General features: G+C 43.2%; 1 protein-coding gene across 1 annotated transcript; it reads left to right on the forward strand.

Annotated features, from left to right (window-relative positions):
- Window positions 1–1,249: 1,249 nt before the first annotated feature.
- Window positions 1,250–22,948, forward strand: SPATS1 (spermatogenesis associated serine rich 1). The gene is made up of 8 exons (XM_008691960.1): window positions 1,250–1,298; window positions 8,523–8,670; window positions 10,852–10,976; window positions 12,242–12,403; window positions 16,759–16,879; window positions 17,472–17,534; window positions 22,558–22,673; window positions 22,920–22,948. Exons 1-8 carry the CDS (start codon window positions 1,250–1,252, stop codon window positions 22,946–22,948), a joined length of 813 nt encoding a protein of 270 aa, XP_008690182.1.
- Window positions 22,949–23,294: the final 346 nt, after the last annotated feature.

Consider the following 23,294-nt stretch of genomic DNA (forward strand, 5'->3'; position numbering starts at 1 on the left):
GGGCGGAGGGCGGGAGCGCGCGGGGCGGAGGGCGGAGGGCGGGAGCGCGCGCAGCTGGTGTCCTGGCAACCCCGGAACGCGTCTCTGCGCCGGAAGCCGGCGGCCCCGCTGCGCTCTTGCCCTGCGCTCCGGTTCTTGGCTCGTCCGGCGCCCGGCACTTCTGCCGCCGGTTGGTGCGTTGAGCTCGCCGCCCCCTCGGGGGAGGTCTCCTCTGGGGGAACGGGTGCAAGCCCGGGAGGTGGAAAGGGAAGGAACACCTGGGACGGGCGGGGCAGTGAGTCTGGGCGCGGGAGAGAACCCACGGGAACTCCGGGGACGTCCCGACCGAGAAAAGCTCGGCGAGAGGGAGGAGGGTCGGAAGCTCGGATTAAGATGCCAACCCTGCCCTCTGGACTTTTCAATGGCTTGTAGACTTTCTCATTGCTTTGATTGATGCCTTTCTTACAAAGGTCTTTTCTTGGTCTCCGTGTTGCTTTTAATACTTCAAATCAACACTCGAGGTTGAGTCCACGTACTTTTGAAACGGTCCACGGGACTGTCCTCTCCCCTCCATCTGCAGAGCGCCCTGCAGCAGAGAGCTGGAGAAAGTTCAAGAGAAAGGAGACTCCGACATGACCACGGTGGAGAAGAGAGACAGTTGAGTTGAAGAAGTCGGGAGGGCTGGGTGTGGATTTGGTCACCAGATCCAAGTATACCGAGGCCAGGAAGTTCCAACCACTTGAAGTTTAAAGGGAGGCCAGTTTGCGGGCATATTAAAAGAATTCCTTGAATAGTAGCCTATGTCTGTGTTAACCCAAGATCTTTTTTTTTTTTTTTAAACAAAGTTTATGGAGTGATAGTACAAAGCTCCTGAAGAGGGAGGGACCCGAGAGGCTTGCCCCTTACCCCAGAATCTCATGAGGCAGATAGTAGCTCAGAGCAGAGGTTCTCACAGGTTACCCCCTTGGATCCCGTAACAGCCCCAGAGGTGTATTACTAATGTGTAGAGAGAGCCAGAGGTTTGACCTGCCCAAGGCTTCAGTCAGTAAAAGCTGAGATTTGACCAGTCTTCCTGTCCCCAAACCCGTGCCTTTTCATTCTTTTTCTTTGCTCAGACAGTAGACTTGGGGCACTGTTTATTGGATGGGACAGCTCAGGTGGAAAGTATGAACATTTTAAGGAAAGGCTTACATTAAATAATGGATGGCGGCTCCCTAATTGGTTCTGAAGGCTGAAAAGGATGTTTGGGGGCGCACTGCCTTTACAGAACATGGCCATGGAGCAGAACAGCCACGGTCTCTCAGGAAACCTTGGAGCGGGTATATGCCTGCGTTGGCATTTGTGAGTGGCCTGTATGCTGCAGAAAGGGAACATTGTAGAATGTTCTGTCTCTGCCCCACTGGAATCATAGCTTGGTACTCAGTCTTCTGTATTACAGATCTCCCATCTCATTCTCCTTTACAAGTGCATGGAGAGGAGGGAAGTCTGAGTCCCATACGCACCTATAAGCGGGGACCAGAAGAGCAGGAGTTAGAACCAATAATGTCCAATGTGGCTAGGTCAGCAAGGAGAAAAAGGCTTTGGGATTCTAGCTTTAAGCTCCAGACTTTTCAATAATCTGCAGGTTGAGCTCAGGCAAGGGAGGGAGCTGCTGCTTTAAAGGTGGGGTAGAGGCGCTTCATGTTTTTGAGTTAGGGGTACTGGAAGAGCCCCGGACCCTGAGATCCCCAAAGATCTGTGACTTCCTTTTCTGCCCTGTAGGTGTGTCCCCTCAGGAGAACACATCTGTGCTCAGCTTAACGTGGAATCCACCGGTGTCAGGAAGGAAGGGGTTCCATGAAATAGTTGAAGATGAACGCAAAACTGGGGGTGAGGTGCATTTTTCCAGCAAGGAGGGCCCATTGCTTTCATGACTTCTCAGGGGAGTCTGTGATCGAAAAAAGGGTTAAAAACCACCATCCTGGACCCTCAGGCTGTTTGTTGAGCCGATAAGCAGGGGTGAGAAACTGAGTGTTTGTTTAAAAGGTAAACACATTAAACTAACTTGGTGTGATGTATTATTTTCTGCCGCCAGACCATGCTATTGTGAAAATGAGCTATGATGACAAGTGTGTGAGATGGCCTTGGTTATGTAAGGTGTTATTCCTGCCCAAAGACATGGAAATAATTAGCGTCAATTCCCCAGATGGTACCAAAGAAACAGACTTTCTTCTTAACTCCCTGTTTCCGCCTAAATCCCTTTCTAGTTGCCAGAACCTTCTCTCGGTCCTTTCTGTTGAGTCATCTTATCCTCCTGTTTTAGTGCACCTGTTAGAGCTTCCTATGGTATGGATTACAGGACGTGGAATTTGAATAACAATGACCTCGCTAAGTGATGACCTTTTCAAGAAGGGTGTGCCTTAGCTTCTCTGTGTCACCTGCAGCCTCCTGCGCTGGAGAGGTAGGGGAAGTGTGGGGAGCGGGGCTGGAGAGGTCATCGACTTGCTGGAAGTAACTGGAGGTTACTTTACACGATGGGAGCGTTACTGTCAGAACGGAAGGGGTCAGACTTGGCAGTTCCAGCCCTCTTCTACTTGAGGAGATGGGGAGACGCAGCCAGAGGCCGTGTCTAAGTGTCTCCGGGTTGTATTCTTCTTCCAGGAAGATCCTGCAGTCAGCTGGGTTTGGAGGATGTGCTCTCTGCCTGTTGAGCAGAGAGACCGCTCCTCCTACCCCTGCCTGTCAGACAAGCCTTCCCTGTTACGGCGGCCACCTTCTAGACAGTTGCCAACACGAGACTTCTTAAACAAACAAGGAAATATGCTAAATTTGTAGACAGCGATTTCACTGCTTGCGGCCCAGGTTATGTAATATATTTCAGTTTTGCCCCTAAAATGAAAAAATTAGAAAAACAAACCAAGAAACTTGTGATGCCATCCATAGCAACAAATTCTTGCTTTGGTGAACTCTCAAGTCCTCTAGTGGCAAACATACCATTAGACTTGTTTACATGCTATGAAAAGACAACCACTGGGGCGCCTGGGCGGCTCCGTAGGTTAAGCATCTGACTCTTGACTTTGGCTCAGGTCATGATCTCAGGGTCATGGGATCAAGCCCCACTTCAGGCTCCGGGCTGGGTGTGGAGCCTGCTTAAGATGTTTAAGATTCTCTCCCCTTGCCCCCCTGCTCCCTCCCCACCGCCACCCCCACCCCCAAAGTGCTCTCTCCTTCTCTCTCTAAAATAAATAAATCTTAAAAAAAAAAAAAAGGCAACCTGGGTGCCTGGGTGGCTCAGATGGTTAAGCGTCTGCCTTTGGCTCAGGTCATGATCCCAGGGTCCTGGGATCGAGCCTGTCATCGGTCTCCCTGTTTGGTGGGGAGCCTGCTTCTCCCTCTCCTTCTACTGCTCCCCCTTGTGCTCTCTTGTTCTCTCTCAAATAAATAAATAAATAAAATCTTAAAAAAAAGCAACCATTGTTTAAACTGTTAAAACCTATGGGCAAAAATCATTATAAGTAAGTGCTCTAATAAATAACTCAGAACTTACATATGAGTATCAACCCGGAAGATATCTCTACTCTTGCTCTTACTTCTTCTCTACACGTGTGGATCCTTTCTGCATCCTTATAGATAAATTTCGTATAGTTTTCATAGATATGTTTCTAGAAGTAGAACCACTGGATCAAAAGTGCCCTTCTCACAGGCTTTAGAGGATGCATATGGCCAAGGTGCTTTTTAGTAAGATGGAGACGTTTCCACCAGCAATGTACAAGAATGCCATTCCTCCAAGCTGAGCCAACCTGGGGTATTTGCAAGCTCATAGCAAATACTGGTATCTCGTTTTAAATTCAGCTCTTTGATTACTAGGAAGGATGAATTTTTTTTCCAAGTGTGTGTTGGTTATTTGTGCATATGTGTGTATGTGTGTGTGTTTTAATGAATCACCTAATCATGTCCTTTGCCCATTTTTTTTCTCTTTGGGTATTTATTTTCATCTTATAAATGTATAAAAACTCATAATTTGTCATGACCATTAATTCTTTTTCTTACTGTGTATGCTATAAACTTTCCCCTGGTTTATACTTTGCTATGGAAGTTTTAAATGTATATGTATTTAAATCTATGCGTCATGGGGCGCCTGGGTGGCACAGCGGTTAAGCGTCTGCCTTCGGCTCAGGGCGTGATCCCAATGTTCTGGGATCGAGCCCCACATCAGGCTCCTCCGCTGTGAGCCTGCTTCTTCCTCTCCCACTCCCCCTGCTTGTGTTCCCTCTCTCGCTGGCTGTCGAATAAATAAATAAAATCTTTAAAAAAAATATAAATCTATGCGTCTTTTCCTTTTTTTTTTTGCCTATATTTGATATCTTCCTTAGAAATAACTTTCCCAAGCTAAGATTATATAAACATTCAATTATCATTTTTTCAGGTACATCATTTATTTGAAGTTTTATATTCAAATCTATAATTCATCTGGAATTTATCTGGAAATTAACTAATTAATTTATTTTATTTTCATTGCAAATGGTTAATTCATTGTTTCAGCAATATTTTTTTTTAAAGATTTTATTTATTTATTTGACAGACAGAGAGACAGCCAGCGAGAGAGGGAACACAGGGGGAGTGGGAGAGGAAGAAGCAGGCTACCAGCGGAGGAGCCTGATGTGGGGCTCGATCCCAGAACGCCAGGATCACATCCTGAGCCGAAGGCAGACGCTTAACCACTGAGCCACCCAGGCGCCCCTGTTTCAGCAATATTTTTGAATAATCCATTCTTTCCTCATGGACGTGAAATACCACTATTATATAAAATTTTATTCTATCTGCATTTTCTCTTTTGTTCTCTTGATTTATCTGTTAGGGTTAGTGTCAGTACCATCTCGATTATTGTAACATGAAGCTACATTTTATAAATTATACTCTATAGCTTTGTAACCTTGAACAAGTAATTGGACGCTTAATTTCTTTATGTGTAAAGTTATTTCTATTTTATTTGCAATTATGGTATTTCATTGCTAATACTGTTTACTTTTCTTAAAAATCTGTTTTTCTTGAACTTTGTTTATCTACATTATTCTTTTTTTCCATGAGGCCATAGTTCTAATAATCTTTATTTCATTCATTTCTGTTTTTATTTTATGATATCCTTTTTTTAAAATCATTTTGGGAGGTTTATTCTTTCTTTCCTTATTTCTTGCATTGCAAGTTTAGCTCATTAATTTTGGAATCTTTGTTTTTTTGTTTGTTTTTAAAGATTTACTTATTTGTTTTAGAGAGAGAGAGGGAGAGAGAGAGAGAGCACCAGTGGGAGGGGTAGAGGGAGAGGGAGAGAGAATCTCAAGCAGACTCCGTGCTGAGCATGGAGCCCGATGGGGGGTTCGATCTTATGACCCTGAGATCATGACCTGAGCCGAACCCAAGAGTCGGATGTTTAACTGACTGTGGCACCCAGGCACCCCTGGAATCTTTGGTTTTTTTAGCACTATAACCTGTCAATTCTAAGATGGACATTTTTCAGAGTTTGCATCTCTGAGGTTGGATTGGTCTTACTAGTACACTGGGCCCAGCAGCAGGTGTGAAGTAGTTGTTAGAAACTTCGCTGAATGAGCACTGAATAATGCAGAAGGTGTATCTGTGTCTTGGAAGAACATTCCAGAGGCATTTGAGGAACACTCACTTAAGAAGTGCTGCATCAGCCATGTGCTTGTTGCACTGAGGTCAATTTAGGTGGAAAATGTGGAAATCAGTGATTGAGTTGAAAGGCGGTTCAGTAATCAGACTTTTAAATGCAAGTTTTCAGAATGGTTTCACCAATTTGCTTTGCTTATGTTTTCCTTCTTTAAACATGTGCATGAATAATATGTGCTTAAAATCTACATCTAAGTAAGTCTGAAAGAGTGCTTCAATAAATATATAATAAAAACGAAGTGGTAGGGACACCTGGGCGGCGCAGTCGGTTAAGTGTCTGCCTTTGGCTCAGGTCATGATCCCAGGGTCCTAGGATCGAGTCCTGCATTGGGCTCCCTGCTCATTGGGGAGCCTGCTTCTCCCTCTGCTTGTCACTCCCCCCTACTTGTGCTCTCTCTGTCCTCTCTCTTGTCTCTCTCTCTCTCTGACAAATGAATAAATAAAATCTTAAAAAAACCGAAGTGGTAAAGCATTCTGTCATAGTTTAATTGGCAGCCTTTGTTCTTTGTGGTACATAAAATACTAATGTTATTGTAAGTGCTGAGGCTTCATATTTGGTGAAATACAGGATAGACAGTAAATGCATTTCAGGCTCTAGTTTCTACTTACTGCTTTACTTGGATAACCACAAGTTTTGATTTATAGTACTTATGTCATTGACCATTAAGCACCTCATGATTTCCATCGCGATGTCCTCTTTCATATGAAATATTTAGAAGTGTGGTTTGAGTTTCCAAACGTACAGATGTTTTTGGCTGTCTTTTTATTATTGATTTCTAATTGTATTGCATTGTGGTCAGAGAGTGTGGTCTGTGTTACATCTGTTGACACTACTTTTAGGGCTCATAGATGGGTGGTTACTCCTCTGGCTCCTGGGAAACTGTGCTCTCCTCTTCATAGCTCTGTCTTTCTCAGCCCCTCCCCCTGGGCTCCACTCCACCCAGCTCCTCACACCTCAAGCAACCAGTTGACCCTTCCTTTACCTGGGGCTCTCTAGGTGCCGTGGCATATTCCAGAACAGCTCTTCCCATGCTTGGCCAGCTCTGAGAATCACTTGCGGTGCTTCTTAACCATACTGACACCCAGGTCTTCCCCTGTAGGTCTGGGTCAGAGCCCTGGGATCCGAGTGTTGAAGTGTCCCAAGGTGATCCTCATGACTCAGCAAATTCGAGAAACTCTGTGCAGTTGGGGATCAGGAAGTGGGATGGGATAGAATGCAGTGGTGGAGCTAGACTTGAAAAGGAGGAATATCACTGCAGAACGTGAGTCTAATTGCTGCAGGGGAAGGAGGACTTGCTCAAAATGTGGGTTCCCAGGCCTCACTTAGAGAGATTCTAATTCAGTGGGTCTGTGATGGGATTTGAGAATCTGTATTTTTATTTATTTATTTATTTTTTAAAAAGACTTTTTATTTATTCATTTGAGAGAGAAAGAGCACGCTAGAGCAGGAGTGGGGCGGGAGAGAGTCAGAGGGAGAGAGAGAAGCAGACTCCCCACTGAGCAGGGAAGCCCAGACCTGGGGCTTGATCCCAGGACTCCAGGATCATGACCTGAGCCGAAGGCAGACACTCAACTGACTCAGCCACGCAAGTGTCCCGAGAATCTGTATTTTTAACAGGCTTCTCAGGTAATTCCGACACAGGCAGTCCTTATGCCATACCCTGGAAAAACCGAGAATGGGGATCCTGGGAGGGGAGGGAAACATACTCAAGAGTCACAGAAGTCTGACTCCTAGTTTTTGTAATTTTTCTTATAACCAGAGGCTACATTGTATCTATCAAGCTTTTATGCACTAGAAAGCTATGCATATAGAAATACGATATCCATTCCTCTGACTTTTTTTTTTTAAGTGGCTGGGCAGGCACATAGCTCCATAGAATGATGAGAGAACAGACTGACTTTCACGAATCAGTAACTACAGCAGAGTGAAGATAATGGTTATGATTTTGTATTTGAGAACACTGGCTTTCAGGACTCCCTTACTTGGGGAGTTTGAGGAGTTACAATTCTTTTTTTTTTTTTAAGATTTTATTTATTTATTCGACAGAGCTAGAGACAGCCAGCGAGAGAGGGAGCACAAGCAGGGGGAGTGGGAGAGGAAGAAGCAGGCTCATAGCGGAGGAGCCTGATGCGGGGCTCGATCCCATAACGCCGGGATCACGCCCTGCACTGAAGGCAGACGCTAAACCGCTGCGCCACCCGGGCGCCCCGAGGAGTTACAATTCTTTTTCACTTATTTGCTCGAATATTTGTTGAGCATCTACTTTGTGTCAGGCACTGTTCTGGGTGCTGTGAAGATGAATAAGACATAAGTCTGCTGGGGAAGATGTGTATATAAGTTAATGACGATGCTACAGCGTGGGGGAACCCGTGGAAGTTTCTGATGGCAGTTCTTTGCATTATTCATCAGTCTTTCCAGGAATAAATCCTTTGGAAGATTGTCTTGAGATGCTCAGTACGAGGTACAGATACCTAGCTTGATTCAGATGTTGTCCCTTCCGTTTAACTCCAAGTGGGTAAACTCTGGAGACACAAGTAGTCTAGCCTAGTGGTTGGGATTTTTGACTTCAGTGTCACAAGGGCTGCGATCAAACCTGGACCTAGGTGTTTATTTTCTGCATGACCTTAGGCAAGTTGCCTTAGTTCCCTCATCAGTAAAATGGAAGGATAAGCAATACTTATCTGTGGGGTGGTGTTAATGGGAATTAAAGTGGGATAACGCGTATAAAATGTTAACATAATCTTCTATATACGATACACGCACAATAAATGTTAGTTTAAAAAAATAATGTATATAATCTAGGGAACAATAAAAAATAGTAAGATGGAGTGGTAGGTATTTCATTTCATTAATGAAATCCAATGGTGATGTGTTACAGGTACTAAACACAGGGATTTTCTGGAATCTAAGGGATGCTTTGCCAACACAACATCCTCTGGCAGAAAGGCCGGCCCCTCCTCTTCTGTTGAAACATGTCTTAGTGTGAGTGAGCCTCCAGGCCTCTGCAAAGCGTCCGTTCACCTAGAGTAAGTAAGGGTGCAGTAAAGACCTAACTATTGGGATAGATTCTGACCAGGAAGCCAGCATTCTGAGAGGTCATGACATGTTTGGCAAGAGCGTGGATTCTGGAGCCGGACTGTCTAGGTTCAAACCCCAGCTCTGCCAAGTTCGTCTGTGTGAACTTGGGAAAATTACTTTACCTTCCTGGGCCTCAGTTTTCTCATCTGTAAAATGGAGATAATACTTCATAGAATTATTTTAAGGTTTAAGTGAGTTAATACAGGGAAAGTGATTGGAAGACTCCATGACACACAACACGTGTTGTATGCATGCTTGTCATTATGAAGTTCAAAAGCAAGGGAAACTAAGCTATATTTTTTGGAATACATACTTAGGTGGTAAATCTTAAAGAAAAGCAAAGCCATGATTACCATAAGAGTCAGAGTCAGGAGAGTGGTTAATCCTCGTGGATGGGGACACACAAATGGTTCCTAGTGAGCAGTGGGTTGGGGGAAGAGTGGGAGGGGAGGGCTGGCTTTATAATTATTTATAAAACTGTATTGGTTGTGAGTACTTTTCTCTGTTTAGATTTCTTTACAGTAAAAAGTTTTGGAAGCCCTTTTTTCTAATCGCTTTTGTTACAAGGAAAGTAAGTACACTGTAGAAATTTTGAAAGAATAAAAACAATATTAAAAATAAAAATCATGGTAATTCCACCCCTTAGAGAATCAATTTTAATGTATTTTTTAAAGCTTTATTTTTAAGTCATCTCTGCACTCAATGTGGGGCTTGAACTCACAACCCTGAGGTCAAGAGTCGCACGTTCCACAGACTGAGCCAGCCAGGCTCCCTTAGTGTTAACATTTTGATGTTATTTTTTTATGTGCATAAGAAAAAAAAATCTTCACCCTTCTAAAGTGTGCAACTCAATGGTTTTTAGTATATTCACTAAACCATTACCACAATCAATTTTAGAACATTTCATCACCCCTAAAAAGAAGCCCGTCCTCTTGAGCAGTCACTCCATGTCCCCTACTCCCCCAGGCCTAGATAATCACTGATGTACTTCTTATCTCTATAGACTTGCCTATTCTGGACCTTTCATATAAATGGAATATGTGGTCTTTGGTGTCTGGCTTCTTTCATTCAGTGTTATGTTTTCAAGGTTCGTCTATGTTACAACATATATCAGTACATCATTCCTTTTTTTAAAAAAATAGGAGTGAATTATATATAACATAACATTTGCCATTTTATCCCTTTTTGCCCATTGATATTAATTACCTTTCAACCATCACTGCCATCTTTTTTTAAGGATTTTATATATTTATTTGGCACAGAGAGAGAGGGAGGGAGGGAGCACACACAAGCGGGAGGGCAACAGTGGGAGAGGGAGAAGAAGGCTCCCTGCTGAGCAGGGAGCCCCACTCAGGGCTCTATCCCAGGACCCCAAGGTCGTGACCTGAGCCAAGGGCAGACGCTTAATGACTGAGCCACCCAGGCACCCCCAACATTACTACTTTTAAAACATTTTCATCAGTCCAAACAGAAGCGCTTTACTCATTAAGCAACAATTCCCCATTCTCCCCTTTCCCCAGATCCTGGTACTCTAATCTACCCTAATCTACTAACCTGATCGACTTTCTGTCTCTCTGGATTTACCTAGCTAGATATCTCATATAAATGGAGTCATACAATATTTGTCCTTTTGTGTTTGGCTTATTTCACTTAACACAGTGTTACAAGTTTCATTCATGTTGTAACATGTATCAGAACGCCATTCCTTTTTATGGCTGAATAATATTCCATTGCATGTCAATGCCTCCATTCATCGGTCAGTGAGCATTTGGGTGGTTTCCACTGTGTGGCTGATGTGAGTAACGCTGCAAAGAACGTTGGTTTACAAGTATCTGAGTCTCTGTGTGCAATTCTTTGGGGGTATATGGCTAGGAGTGGAATTGCTGGGTTACAGCATAATTCTATATTTAACTTTTTGGGGAACCACTACACTGTTTTTAAAAATGCATCTTTCAACTATGTCAGTCCCCTCAAATTGTGAGTAAATAAATGATATGTCATGGACATTTATGGAACGGCAGGCCTAGTTGTCGTGAGGAAGGGTTATTGTAGCGTAAGACATGTAAAATCAGGTTCTAACTACCAATTTAAACACATGGAAGAATCTAATCCTTCCGCTTCCTTTCCAGCCTGGCTGCAGATTTGGATCTGAAATCCTCCTCCTCACATTCTGATCACTCCTCTGAAACCTCATTGCCTGAAGTCCCAAAAGAGAAATATCCTGAGGAGTTCAGCCTGCTTAAATTGCAGACAAGTGAGTACGTCATAGCCCCGCCCCTGCGTGCCTCCGCGCCCAGGGCTTTCCGGAAGTCTGCCATACTGTCGGGCACCGTTCGCTGGAGACTCAGGAAGTGCCGCGTGCCTGACATGCTTCATCTCTAATTCTCATAGTGACTGCGGGGGAGCTGTCATTATATATTTTCCAAAACTAAAATGGCTTTATATAAAAACCATAAAAGTACCATGGCAAATTATTAAAATAATAATAAAGGAATATTTATAGTATAGAAACCCCTTCCCCAGTGTTTTCCCGCAGTAACCCCATTATGCCCTCTAGCCGTGAGGCATTTTGAAACATGTATGGGCGTGTATGTACGTACTTAGGTATATATGGGTTGTAGTATATATACAACCATACTTGCACTTGTGGAAAATAGGATACAAACTATTTTCACTCAAGGCAAATAGATCATGGACCTCTTTTTGTGTCATACATATAAATCTAGGTGGCTAATATAGACCTACCCATTTTACACAGAAGGCAACTGAGGCTCGGAGAGACTTAGTCACTCATACGAGAACACCCAGCTAGGAAGTACAGTGGTGGGATCAGAATCCGAACACGCCTGACTCCAGAGCCTGTGTGCTTTCTCGGCCACCATGGAGCCCAAGGGCTTCTCAAGCAACCCTAAAGCTGTTAGGGAGTCTCTCATTGTTTAAAATCGCTTTAGCGGTTTATAGGAAAAGTATTGAATGAGGAAGCAAAGACACAGACAGGTCCAGCAATTTGCCTGAGGTTCCACACGGGCCTTTCTCATCTGCCCGGGTTGCATGGAGACATTTCCCGGTGTCACTCCAGCGCATGCGTGTGCCATTGCTGCTGCCCACACCGCAGTCCATCAGGCTAAGTTGCCGTGGTTTGCCCAGCCCTTCGCTGGCTGATGGGCATTCTGTTCTTCCTACCCACTTCTCAGAGTGAAGGTTGGATCGTAGGTGTGTGTGAAAGTGTCTCTGAGCTTCCCATTCCATACATCACTTCCAACCATAAAATTGGCTTTATTTTTGGAGGAGAGGGTGAAAAGGGGAAAAAGGCCTCTTAGATACCTTTCTCCCCACTTCCCTTCTTTTTGGGCCTCGTCTCCCAGAGGTTAACACTGCTCCTGATATAGAGCCAAGGGATTATACAGGTTGATAAAGTACAGGCCAGTCAGAGAACGTCTGGGACGACTTTTCTGTCATTTAATTGCATTATGTGAGGCTGGGAGCGATGCTGATGGAAGGATTTCTGATGTCTTGCAGAAGATGGGCAGCGTCCGGAATGGACATTTTACCCGAGATTTAGCAGCAATATCCACACCTACCACGTTGGAAAGCAGTGTTTCTTTAATGGCGTCTTCCTCGGCAACAGGAGGTCTCTGTCAGAGAGAATGGTGGACAAGTGCTTTGGGAGGAAGAAATATGGTAATATTTTCCTCCTGGACCTTGACTGTGCCATGCCTAAAAATACACTCTGGATGTGGTTCAACATTCCATGGCTGGCCTCCGCCCTCTGGGGTCACCATGTCACTCTAGTGCAGCCAGGAAGATGGGAAAGTGAAGGGGATGGTTGGCAGACTGCATTTTCTGGCAAAGAACTCACAACATATGCTGATCCACATTTTTGTTTTTCTCTGAATTTCATAAAATGCTAATGTGACATTTAAGTCCTCAGATAAGTTCTCTCAGATACTTATTAATAGAAACCTTCATTCAAGTCTGCAGAAAATAATTTATGTTTCAGTTAGACGCTGCCCATCATGTGTATTTAAATTGTACATTATATTCTTCAAAAGGAAAATATCCCATAAACCTTAGCCTGTTATTTCATAGCTTATTTAATTAAAGGTAATTGAGATGTGTATATATATGTATATATATATATAGAGAGAAAGAGTTTGGAACATGGTGAGTTCTCTGTCCCAACCTACATAATAGATTTATGGAACAATCCTAGGGTTGCTGAGTACCAACGGACCATGATAGCACATTCTTCTCAGGAAATACCTGTATGGGAGGCAGCCATTGCTTCATGGATTGCTGTAGCAGGAATACAGAGAGAAAGAAATAGAAAGTTCTCGTTTTTGAGTTTCAAAATAGGCTTTTAAACTCAGAGCAGAGACAAATAGTTTTGAAGATCAAGGCTTTCGTTTGGATAGAGGACACACAAGAAGCCATTCTAGAGGAGGTGTGGGGGAGGCTTGAGGAGTCCTGCATCAAAGTCTAGCCCGTGATCAGATGGGCCTCTAGCTGGGGTTTCTGCCTCAGAGCGTGGCTGGGACGAGACCTTGAGCCTTAGCGTGAAGTGGCCCCAGCTCTACTGAGCAGCAGAGCCTCGAGAGCTGTGGGCAATGTCTGGGCAGAAAGCTGGCCTCAGGGTCTCACCCACCCGGGAGATATGGAGGAATAGCTGCTTTTTTTGTGCCCTGTGAAGACTATGGAGGTTGGGACCCAGAGAAAGAATGAAACAAAGGTAGCAAGCCGGGAGGGCTGCCCAGGTCTCGCAACTGAAATGCTGGGAGACCACCGTATGACGCGCTGGGGACCATCAAGCCAGGGATCGTAGGAGAATAAACTGTTGCTTCACCTGATGCATTGTGGAGGGGGCTGGCTTGCTGAGGATCAGACTAGATGACACATGTTAGCAGACAACAGAAGCAAATGCCAGCCTTCAGAGAGTAGCGGAGATAAGGTGAATATCAGATTCCAGTGTGGTTTGCAGTCAGTGACCCTGGACCCAAAGCCTTCCACCAAAGCCCTGATAGCATGTGAGCCTGTGCACACCCTGACTTCTCACCCTCAGCTGAGATGCAGCCATTGGGTAGAATAAGAAAGATCTATTTAAATATGAAACAAGTGGGAAAAATCAGGAAGGGACTAAGTTTAGCTGTATGGTACTTAGGAATGCTCTTGGCCACAGTAGGATGAAAACCAAATTGTCAGAGGCTTAAATTGTAAGATATTATATGCTTTTTTTTTTTAAAAAAGATTTTCTTTATTCATTTGAGAGAGGGAGCGTAAGCAGGGAGAGGCAGAGGGAGAGGGAGAAGCAGACTCCCCACTGAACAGGGAGCCTGATGTGGGGCTTGCTCCCAGGACTCTGAAATCATGACCTGAGCTGAAGGCAGATGCTTAACCATCTGAGCCACCCAGGTGCCCCAGATAATATGTGCTTTTTTTTTTTTAAGATATTTATTATATATTTAACTAGAAACTTTGAAATCTAGGTGGCCTATATATGGATTGGTTGCCCAGTGATGTCATTGAAGATACAGGCTCATTTTGTCTTTCTGTGCTGCTATTCTCAGATTGTGTTGGAGTTTTGTCTTCACACTGACCATAATCTTATGGTCATAAGAGAACTGTTGCAGTTCCAAGCATCACATCTATATTTCGAAACATGAAAAAGAGGAATCTCTCTTGTTGCCTTTCCCTTTTAGAACGAAGGGAAAATTTTCTCATATGGTCCTTAGGAGACGTCCTTCCACCTGTGTCTCACTGCCTAGACCTGGGCCAGCGGCAAGTGTTTATCAAGGATAAATGGGATTATCACGATGGACTCAAATCCTAACCCTCATGCATCACTCCCCTTCTAACTCAAAGTAAACATTATCCTGAATTTTGTGTATTATTATTTCCCTTCCGTGCTTCCTTCCTTCATTCGTTCCCTCCTTCCTTTCTTTTATGATCTCTATACATACTGAATAAATGCAAAGGTGCAATTTTGAAATATTTATGGAATATATAGAATAAGGTATCACAATCACTTGCGTGCTCCTTATTCCATTTAAGAAATGGAGTATTGTCTTTATATTCAAAGGTTCCGAGAGGCCCGTTCCTGAATACGACATCTTTCCCCCCAACTCCACTGAGAACCCCTATTCTACCTTTATTACAAAGAAAAACTTTTTACTGGGGACATTTTCAAACATGTGCCAAAGTTGAGAGAAGAGCATAATATTACCTGATCGCTTAGCTTCAACAGTTATCAACAGGTGGCTTATCCGGGTTCATTTTTACCCCTCTCCCCCAGGGATTATTTTAAAGCAAGTTCCAGGCAGCAGATAATTGCATCTGTATACATTTTCAGTGTGTACATCTAATAGATATGGATTATTTTTATTTATATGACCACAATACCATTTTCATATCTTAAAAAAACGAACAAGAATTCCTTCATATCACCAAGTATCCAGTCAGTGTTCAAATACTCAATTGCCTCACAAATGAAATATTTAAAAATATTTCTAGTTTGAATCAGGATCCAAATAAGGTCCACACTTGGCAATTAGTTAAAATGTCTCTCAAGTCTCTCTCTCTCTCTTTTTAAATTATTTATTTATTTATTTATGAGAGAGAGAGAGAGAACATGAATGGGGGGAGGAGCAGAGGGAGAAGCAGAATCCCTGCTGAGCTCAGAACCCAACTCAGGATGGATCCCAGGACCCCGGAATCATGACCTGAGCTGAAGGCAGACGCCAAATGGACTGAGCCACCCAGGTGTCCTTCAAGTCTCTTTTTAATAAGTCCTCCCCTTCTTTTTTCTTGCAATTTATTTGGTGTAGAAACTAGGTCATGGGCACCTGGGTGGCTCAATCGGTTAAGCGTCTGCCTTTGGCTCAGGTCATGATCTCAGGGTCCTGGGATCGAGCCCTACATTGGGCTCCCGGCTCAGTGGGGAGCGTGTTCTCCCTCACCCTCTGCTGCTCCCGCTGCATGTGCTCTCTCACCCACTCGCTCTCTTTCAAATAAATAAATAATGGCTTAAAAAAAAAAAAAGAAACTAGGTCATGTATCCTGCAGAGTTTGCCACAGTCAGGATTTTGCTGATTACACCCCTTGGTACCATTTAACTGGTTTCTCTGTCCTATGTATTTCTTGTAAACTGAGAGTTGGACCTATAGGCTTGATTCCTTTTAGTGTGATTACTTCTTAGGTGACATCCAATGACTTCTTTAAACCCGAAATACAATGGTCTTTTCCTGTTTTTTTCTCTTCCTCGATCTCTTGCAGCGCTCGATACTTTTAAGCTTGGCACTGGACATTTTTTTCTTTCGTGACATTCTCTTCTCTCTTGTTATTTCTTGGATAAGATGGACAGGCAGCATCATGACTGCCAGTCAGCTTCCATTATGAACTGAAATTCAACACCTTTATTATAGAAAAAAACGAATCAAATTATGTTTCATTAATGGTTGGCTCTAACCCATTAGCTATGATCATCAGGCCATTGGTGGAGTTCCTTAAAGGCCTAATTTGTTGCCATAGAAGGAATAATAAAATGTCATCTGTGGTTGTAGGTCGTAGGGAAATTGACCTGAAAATATAATTTTTCTCTTCTGCAGCTCTTCCTCATTAGCTAATTTCCTTCTGAGATCCAGTCGGAGAGACAGAGCCCAATTACGGTTGTTTGTTAAGCTTTATAGGACACAGGGATTCAAAGTGCACCAATGCTCAGATTTTAAGCAGACTTCTTGCTTATCCTTTGCAGATACCCTTGATTCACTGTTCACTTTACACCAAAACATCCCCTCTGAACCTAAGCTATTCTTCTTTCCCAGGCTGGGGTAATCATGACACTTTCTGGAAAATCTCCCAAACACAGCGTTTGTCAGGCACACTTTTCATCTTCTCAAGGCAAGACCATCACAAACACAATAATAATATGTACCTCATAATGAAACATGAAATTATCTAGTTCCCATTGTCATATCGATAGAGCCTATCTTTGGATTACCGTCAGTCCTTTTTATGATCTTGTTTTTAAATATTTTTCACAGATATTGATCCTAGGAATGGAATACCAAAGTTAACTCCAGGAGATAATCCATATATGTACCCAGAACAGAGTAAAGACTTCCACAAAGGGGGATCAACTCTCCCACCAGTGAATTTCTCCATGTAAGTGTATGTGAATACTAGGGTTCGTTTGTTAATTTTAAAGGACTTATATCTCTCCGTACTATATATGTTATATTTCATAAAGAGTAGATTCCAACAAACATGGTTGCTGACAATTTCTAAAAAAGTTCATCCCTAGTCCCTTAGCGTCCACACGTGTGCGTGTGTGTAATTGAAATTATACACAGGATCTTGACTACAAAAAGGGGGTTGTTAATTTTGTCCCTATTATTGTTACCATGAATCCGAAGTCTTTTCAGTTTCATACCGAGTCAGATTGTTTATTAGCGACTACAGTTTGGATTGATGTACCCTTGGAACTAATCTCAGACCAAAGTGATTGAGGAGAAAGGGAGGTTCATTAAGTTAAAAGAAAAATAGTTAGTATATTACATTCATATTTTAAAAAAATAATCATGTTTGGTTTAATGATGTTTAGTAAAAATTGTAATAAGAATCATGACCTTTACAGTTTTGAAGCCCATAGGTGGCCATTAAAACCAGAAAAGAAGACATTTTCACTTAAAAAAAAAATGTATCGATCCCTCTGCCAAGCCATACCGATTATATGGTTGTCTGTTCTGTTTTTCAGAGTGCCTTATGAAAAGAAATACGATACATTTATTCCACTTGAGCCTCTTCCACAAATTCCTATGTGAGTTCTGTGCCACGGTTTTGTATTATCCGATCTTTATGAAGTTATCAGTTATTTATAATTTTCTCCTATGGAGTAGCTCATAGACACCCAACACAGAGGGACCTTTGACATCCCAGCAGGTGGGGCAGTTTGTGTGGAGGGTTTTGGTGAGACACTAGGAGGACAAGTGCTGTGGAGTCTGGCATCTGGGTTGCCCATGTCTTTAGCCAATAATATGGACAGTCTGCCAGAGGCCCTGTGTTGGGCTAGGTATGCACTATGGGGGGTTTATATGGAGCAAAAAGACAAGGTCCCTGATTTGCAAAACCCAAGAGCTGTTGGAAAAGAAAGACCCACGCTTAAATGAGTGCAACCAGGGAGGATGGTTAGAGTTTGAAGAGGCAGAGAAAAAGCCATCAGAATATTCTCGCGCTTAAGGGAAGTATCATCCTTCTGATCTGATATTTTAAGTTCAGCTCCATTCTGAACCTCATTTATTTTCCCAAGTAGGGTTTAGACCTAGAAAATGATATGTGTGAGTATAAAAAATTTCACTTTCCAGGGGTGCCCAGGTGGCTCAGTGGGTTAGGTGACCAACTCTTGATTTTGGCTCAGGTCATGATCTCAGCGTCCTGGCATTGACCTGTGCCAGGCTCCCTGCTCAGTGGAAGTCTGCTTGTCTTCCTCTGCCCCTCCCTTTAGCCCTCCCCTGCTTGTGTGTGCGCTCTCTCTCTTTCTCTCTTAAATAAATAAGTAAATCTTTTTTTTTCCAAAAGATTTTATTTATTTATTTGACAGAGATAGAGACAGCCAGCGAGAGAGGGAACACGAGCAGGGGGAGTGGGAGAGGAAGAAGCAGGCTCATAGCGGAGGAGCCTGATGTGGGGCTCGATCCCATAACGCCGGGATCACGCCCTGAGCCGAAGGCAGACGCTTAACCGCTGTGCCACCCAAGCGCCCCTAAATAAGTAAATCTTAAAATAACTTCAATTAAAAATTATTTATTTATTTGAGAGAGAGAGAGGGAGCTTGAGTTGGGGGGGTAGGGGCAGAGGGAGAAGGAGAAGCAGACTCCCCACTGAGCAGGAAGCCCAATTTGGGGCTCGATCCCAGGACCCTGAGATCATGACCTGAACTGAAGGCAGATGCGCTTAACCAACTAAGCCACCCAGGCGCCCCCCCCCCCCAATTTCACTTTCTAATACAAAACAGTCTCACATAAGTATGGCTAGAGTGGGCAAGTGACCCACATTCTGACCCACCAGAGCTCAGCTGGGAGACCAAACCCCGGAGCTCAGTGGAAATAAAAGCCTTTTATTCCAAGCTTGGGAGCTTAAGTACCATCACGATACTGTATTATTACTTGAGGCACATAATTAGGGCCTCGCATGTCTGTACTGTACATTTTTTGGAAACACTCTGCTAGAATATTTAAAAGTAATTGCAAGGGCACAAAATAAGTCTTTTTACATTTAAAGAAGACTGAAATCAGGGGCGCCTGGGTGGCACAGCGGTTAAGCATCTGCCTTCGGCTCAGGGCGTGATCCCGGCGTTATGGGATCGAGCCCCACATCAGGCTCCTCCGCTGGGAGCTTGCCTCTTCCTCTCCCACTCCCCCTGCTTGTGTTCCCTCTCTCGCTGGCTGTCTCTATCTCTGTCGAATAAATAAATAAAATCTTAAAAAAAAAAAGAAGACTGAAATCATATCAAGTATCTTTTGTGACCATGATGGTGTGAAAATAAAAATCAATTACAAGAGGAAGACTGGAAAGTTCACAGATGTATGAAGATTAAACAACATGTTCCTGAGCAACCAATGGGTCAAAGAAGAAATGAAAAGAAGAATAAAAATATACTTTCAGGCAAGTGAAAATGGAAATATAACATACCAAAACTTATGGTATGCAGCAAAAGCAAGTCTAAAAGAGAAGTTGATAGTAATAAATGCTTATGTTGAGGAACAAGAAAGATATCAAGTGAACAACTTAACTTTACACCTCAAGGAGCTAGAAAAAAAGAACAAACTAAGCCTGAAGTTAGTGGAAGGAAGGAAATAACGAAAACCAGAGGGGAAATAAATGAAATAGAGATTAAAAAGACAATAGAAAAGATCAATGAAAGGGCTTTTTAAAAATTTATTTATTTTTTAAAAAGATTTTATTTATTTGAGAGAGAGAGAGAATGAGCAAGGGGGAGAGGCAGAGGGAGAAACAGACTCCCTGCTGAGCAGAGAGCCTGACATGGGGCTCGATCCCAGGACCCTGAGATCATGACCCAAGCCGAAATTAAGAGTTGAACACTTAACCGACTGAGCTACACAGGCACCCAAGATTATCCTTATTTTTTATTTTTATTTTATTTTTTAAAAGATTTTATTTATTTATTCGACAGAGAGAGAGACAGCCAGCGAGAGAGGGAACACAAGCAGGGGGAGTGGGAGAGGAAGAAGCAGGCTCATAGCGGAGGAGCCTGATGTGGGGCTCGATCCCATAACGCTGGCCAGGATCACGCCCTGAACCGATGGCAGACGCTTAACCGCTGTGCCACCCAGGCGCCCCTATCCTTATTTTTTAAAGAATTCTGCCGTTTGTGTTGATCTCTTCCTTTTGGCTGAAGGATTACTTAACAGATTTAAAATTTCCAAGTGGAAGAGGTTTTGATTTTTATTTTGTAATTCAATTTTTACTTTTATCACCTAATGACCAGAAAGTACTGTTTTTATTGTTTTTATTTTATGGAACTTACCAAGTTTTCCTTGTGACCTAATACACGCTCAATTTGGGGACTGACTCTACATACATTTGAAGGTGTGTCTACTTCAACAGGATGCAAAGTTAGATACATACCCAGAAGATTTACCTTTTTTTTTTTAAGATTTTATTTATTTATTGCATGAGAGAGAGAGAGAAAGCAAGCGAGCGCACATGCGGGAGGGAGGGAGGGAGAGGGAGAGAGAATCTGAAGCAGACTCTTCACCCAATGAGGGTCTCGATCTCATGACTGGGAGATCATGACCTGACCTAAAACCAAGAGTTGGATGCTTAACCGAGTGAGCCATCCAGGCACTCCAGATTTATCTTTTTGATTAAAATTGTTCATTTGACTTAGCTTGGACTGAAAACGGGTGGGTTAATATTAATGTATTTCTATCTTTATTGTTAACTGTATCCATTAACATTATAAAAGTATCTTCTTTTTAGACAAACCAAAACCAGACTCTTAATTGTAGAGAACAAACTGGTGGTTCCCAGAGGGGAGGTGGGTGGGGAGGATGGGTGAAACAGGTGATGGGGATTAAGGCATGCACCTGTCATGATGAGCACTGAGTAATGTAGAGAATTGTCGAATCACTATATTGTACGCCTGAAATGAATATAACACTGTAAGTTATAACACTGCACTGGAATTAAAAATTTTAAAAACCTTCTTTTTCTCATTTAATGCTTTTTGTCCTGTATTATACACTGCCAGATATTAAGATTACAACTCTTACTTCGTTTTGTTTGCATTTGACTAATATACCTTTACCCATTTTTTTGTTTTTAGACTTTCAAATCACTTTTTTTTAGGTCTGTCTTTTAGACACAGAGTTGGATTTTGCTTTTGTGAGCCAACCTGAAAATTGTTTTCTTTAATAGGTGAATTAAGGGGCTCCTGGGTGGCTCAGACGGTTAAGCGTCCAAGACTCTTGATTTTGGCTCAGGTCATGGTCTCGGGGTTGTGAGACGGAGCTCTGCAGTCACTGGGGAGTCTGCTTGAGATTCTCTCTCCCTCTCCTGCTGCCCCTCCTCCGCTCATGTGCATGAGCTCTCTCTCTAAAATAAAAAATAAATCTTAAAAAAAATAAGTGAATTAAGATAATTTGAATTAATGATTTGACAGATTTGATTTCAATTCTATCATAATATTTTGTTACATTTATTATGTGTATTATTTTTATCATAAGTCTGTTTTCTTTGATTGCTTCAGCAAAAGTTAAAAAGAATTATTTCTTTTGATGTTAAGGAATGCTTCTGGTTTTGTTGTAGTGATTCTTTATGCTAGTATCTTTCTATATTGCCCAGGTAAGATCCTGCTGGTCTTATTTGGGCTTCTACTATTGGTTTGTCAGCTTTACATGATATCCGTGACTCCCACCTCTTACCTGTGTGGTAATCCGGTTTCCTTCCTGCAGGGACTTCCCCATCCCTAGCAGATGTATCAGGACATTTTTTCCAATCATGGTGCCTTTCTCCCTAAATATATGAAAATTGGAGCTGCCAAAAGATGAAAAGATTCTTCATCTCTTTTCTCTGACTCATCCCAGGAGTCACAATTCCTGGTACCTCTTGGAACATACACAGGGTGGCCCAGCCTATGTCCTTTCCAATCTCTGCAGACTTGGGGGGATGCTGGGGGTCTGCATTAGCTGAGGCCTCAGCAAAACAACAGAAGGCACACTCAGGTGGGATTCTGAAGAGAGCTTAATGGAAGGACTGTTGACAGATGAGTAAACAGGTCAAGGGAAATTATATGGAAGGGCGAAGCCCCTCTGAGGCTCTCTCCAGGGGGCGGCTGTTACCACTCCCAGGACAGCGAGAAGAGTGATTTTGTTGCCCAGCTTGGCGGGAGATGGAGAAGAGCTGTCTGGAAGGGACTGAGGCCGTGGAGAGTGCAGCTGCGGCCAGAACCTGGGGTACCTCAGGAGATGAGCGGGAGTAGAGGAGTTAGGTGAGAAATACCCCAACCTCCGCTTGCTTTCTGGTCTCCTGCTGGTGCCTCCAATGCGTTAGCCAAGCCCGGCTCCACGGTAGGGGCATATGGTGGGGTCCAGGCGATGCAAGTTGCAGAGGTCAGCTGTCTGGGGAGAGAAGGGCAGAAAAGAGATCTGGGTTTGGGGGAGAGGGAAATGCTGAACAACCATCGTGGTGTTGCATTTCGTCACTGGTCTCCTAAATTGGAAGCCTTCTTACCTTGGAGGATGCAGTCCCTTCCCCACTGAAGGTGTCTGTGCGTTTTGCAGCAGACAAACTCAAACTCAGGTGTTGTTTTCTTTCTACAGCTTGCCTTTCTGGGTGAAGGAGAAGGCCAACAGGCTGAAGAACGAGATAAGAGAGGTTGAGGAGCTTGACAATTGGCAACCAGCGTCCCCCTTGATGCACAATTTACTCCTTCCTGGTGGGTTAAAGAACTTTCAAAGAATAGTATAAAAACTGGAGGCAAGCCCAGAAGAGCAGGCTTTTGAGAGGCTTCGTGGTGGAGAGGAGAGAAGGCAAAGCCTCTCCCAGAGTGGATGGTGTCCTTTACCCCAATGTGGTCCCTTGGGCCCATGTTACGGTCACGCATCGCTGGTTGAGTGTGTTGGTTGAGCACTGTTAGTCTTGTAACGGAGCACAACCTTTAACACCGTGCCTCTATCCACAGGTTCTCTGGATTCTGCAAGACAATCCTGAACAGAAACAGGCCCATAGAACTTGTACTGACTGTAGTCTGGAGAGCCTCTTCCCAATTGATCGCTTCTGTCCGTGTGACTGCTCAAATGTTTGACTTCGATGAATAATCCCTGTGCTTTGCTCTTTTTAACTTTCTATTTTGAAAACTTTCAAACTTACAGAAAAGTCATGAGACTCATGCAATGAACAAATGCCTACATGTCCTTCACCCAGAATCTACAATTGTTAACATTTGTCAAACTTTGTGCATTCTCTCTCTCTCTCTTCTGTCACTCTCATTATTTTGTGGGATTATTTGATAATGAGTGGCCGACATCATAACCCTTTGCTCCTACGTACTATATAC

The sequence above is a fragment of the Ursus maritimus genome, unplaced genomic scaffold (genome assembly GCF_017311325.1).
Source record: "Ursus maritimus isolate PB19 unplaced genomic scaffold, ASM1731132v1 scaffold_29, whole genome shotgun sequence".
In the NCBI taxonomy this organism is placed as follows: domain Eukaryota; kingdom Metazoa; phylum Chordata; class Mammalia; order Carnivora; family Ursidae; genus Ursus; species Ursus maritimus.

Coding starts and splice junctions, on each gene's coding strand:
- SPATS1 (XM_008691960.1), top strand. CDS start 1,250: ATGGCCATGGAGCAGAACAGCCACGGTCTCTCAGGAAACCTTGGAGCG. Junction 1,299..8,522: donor CTCAGGAAACCTTGGAGCGG/GTATATGCCTGC, acceptor GATGTGTTACAG/GTACTAAACACAGGGATTTT. Junction 17,535..22,557: donor CCTCTTCCACAAATTCCTAT/GTGAGTTCTGTG, acceptor TTCTTTCTACAG/CTTGCCTTTCTGGGTGAAGG.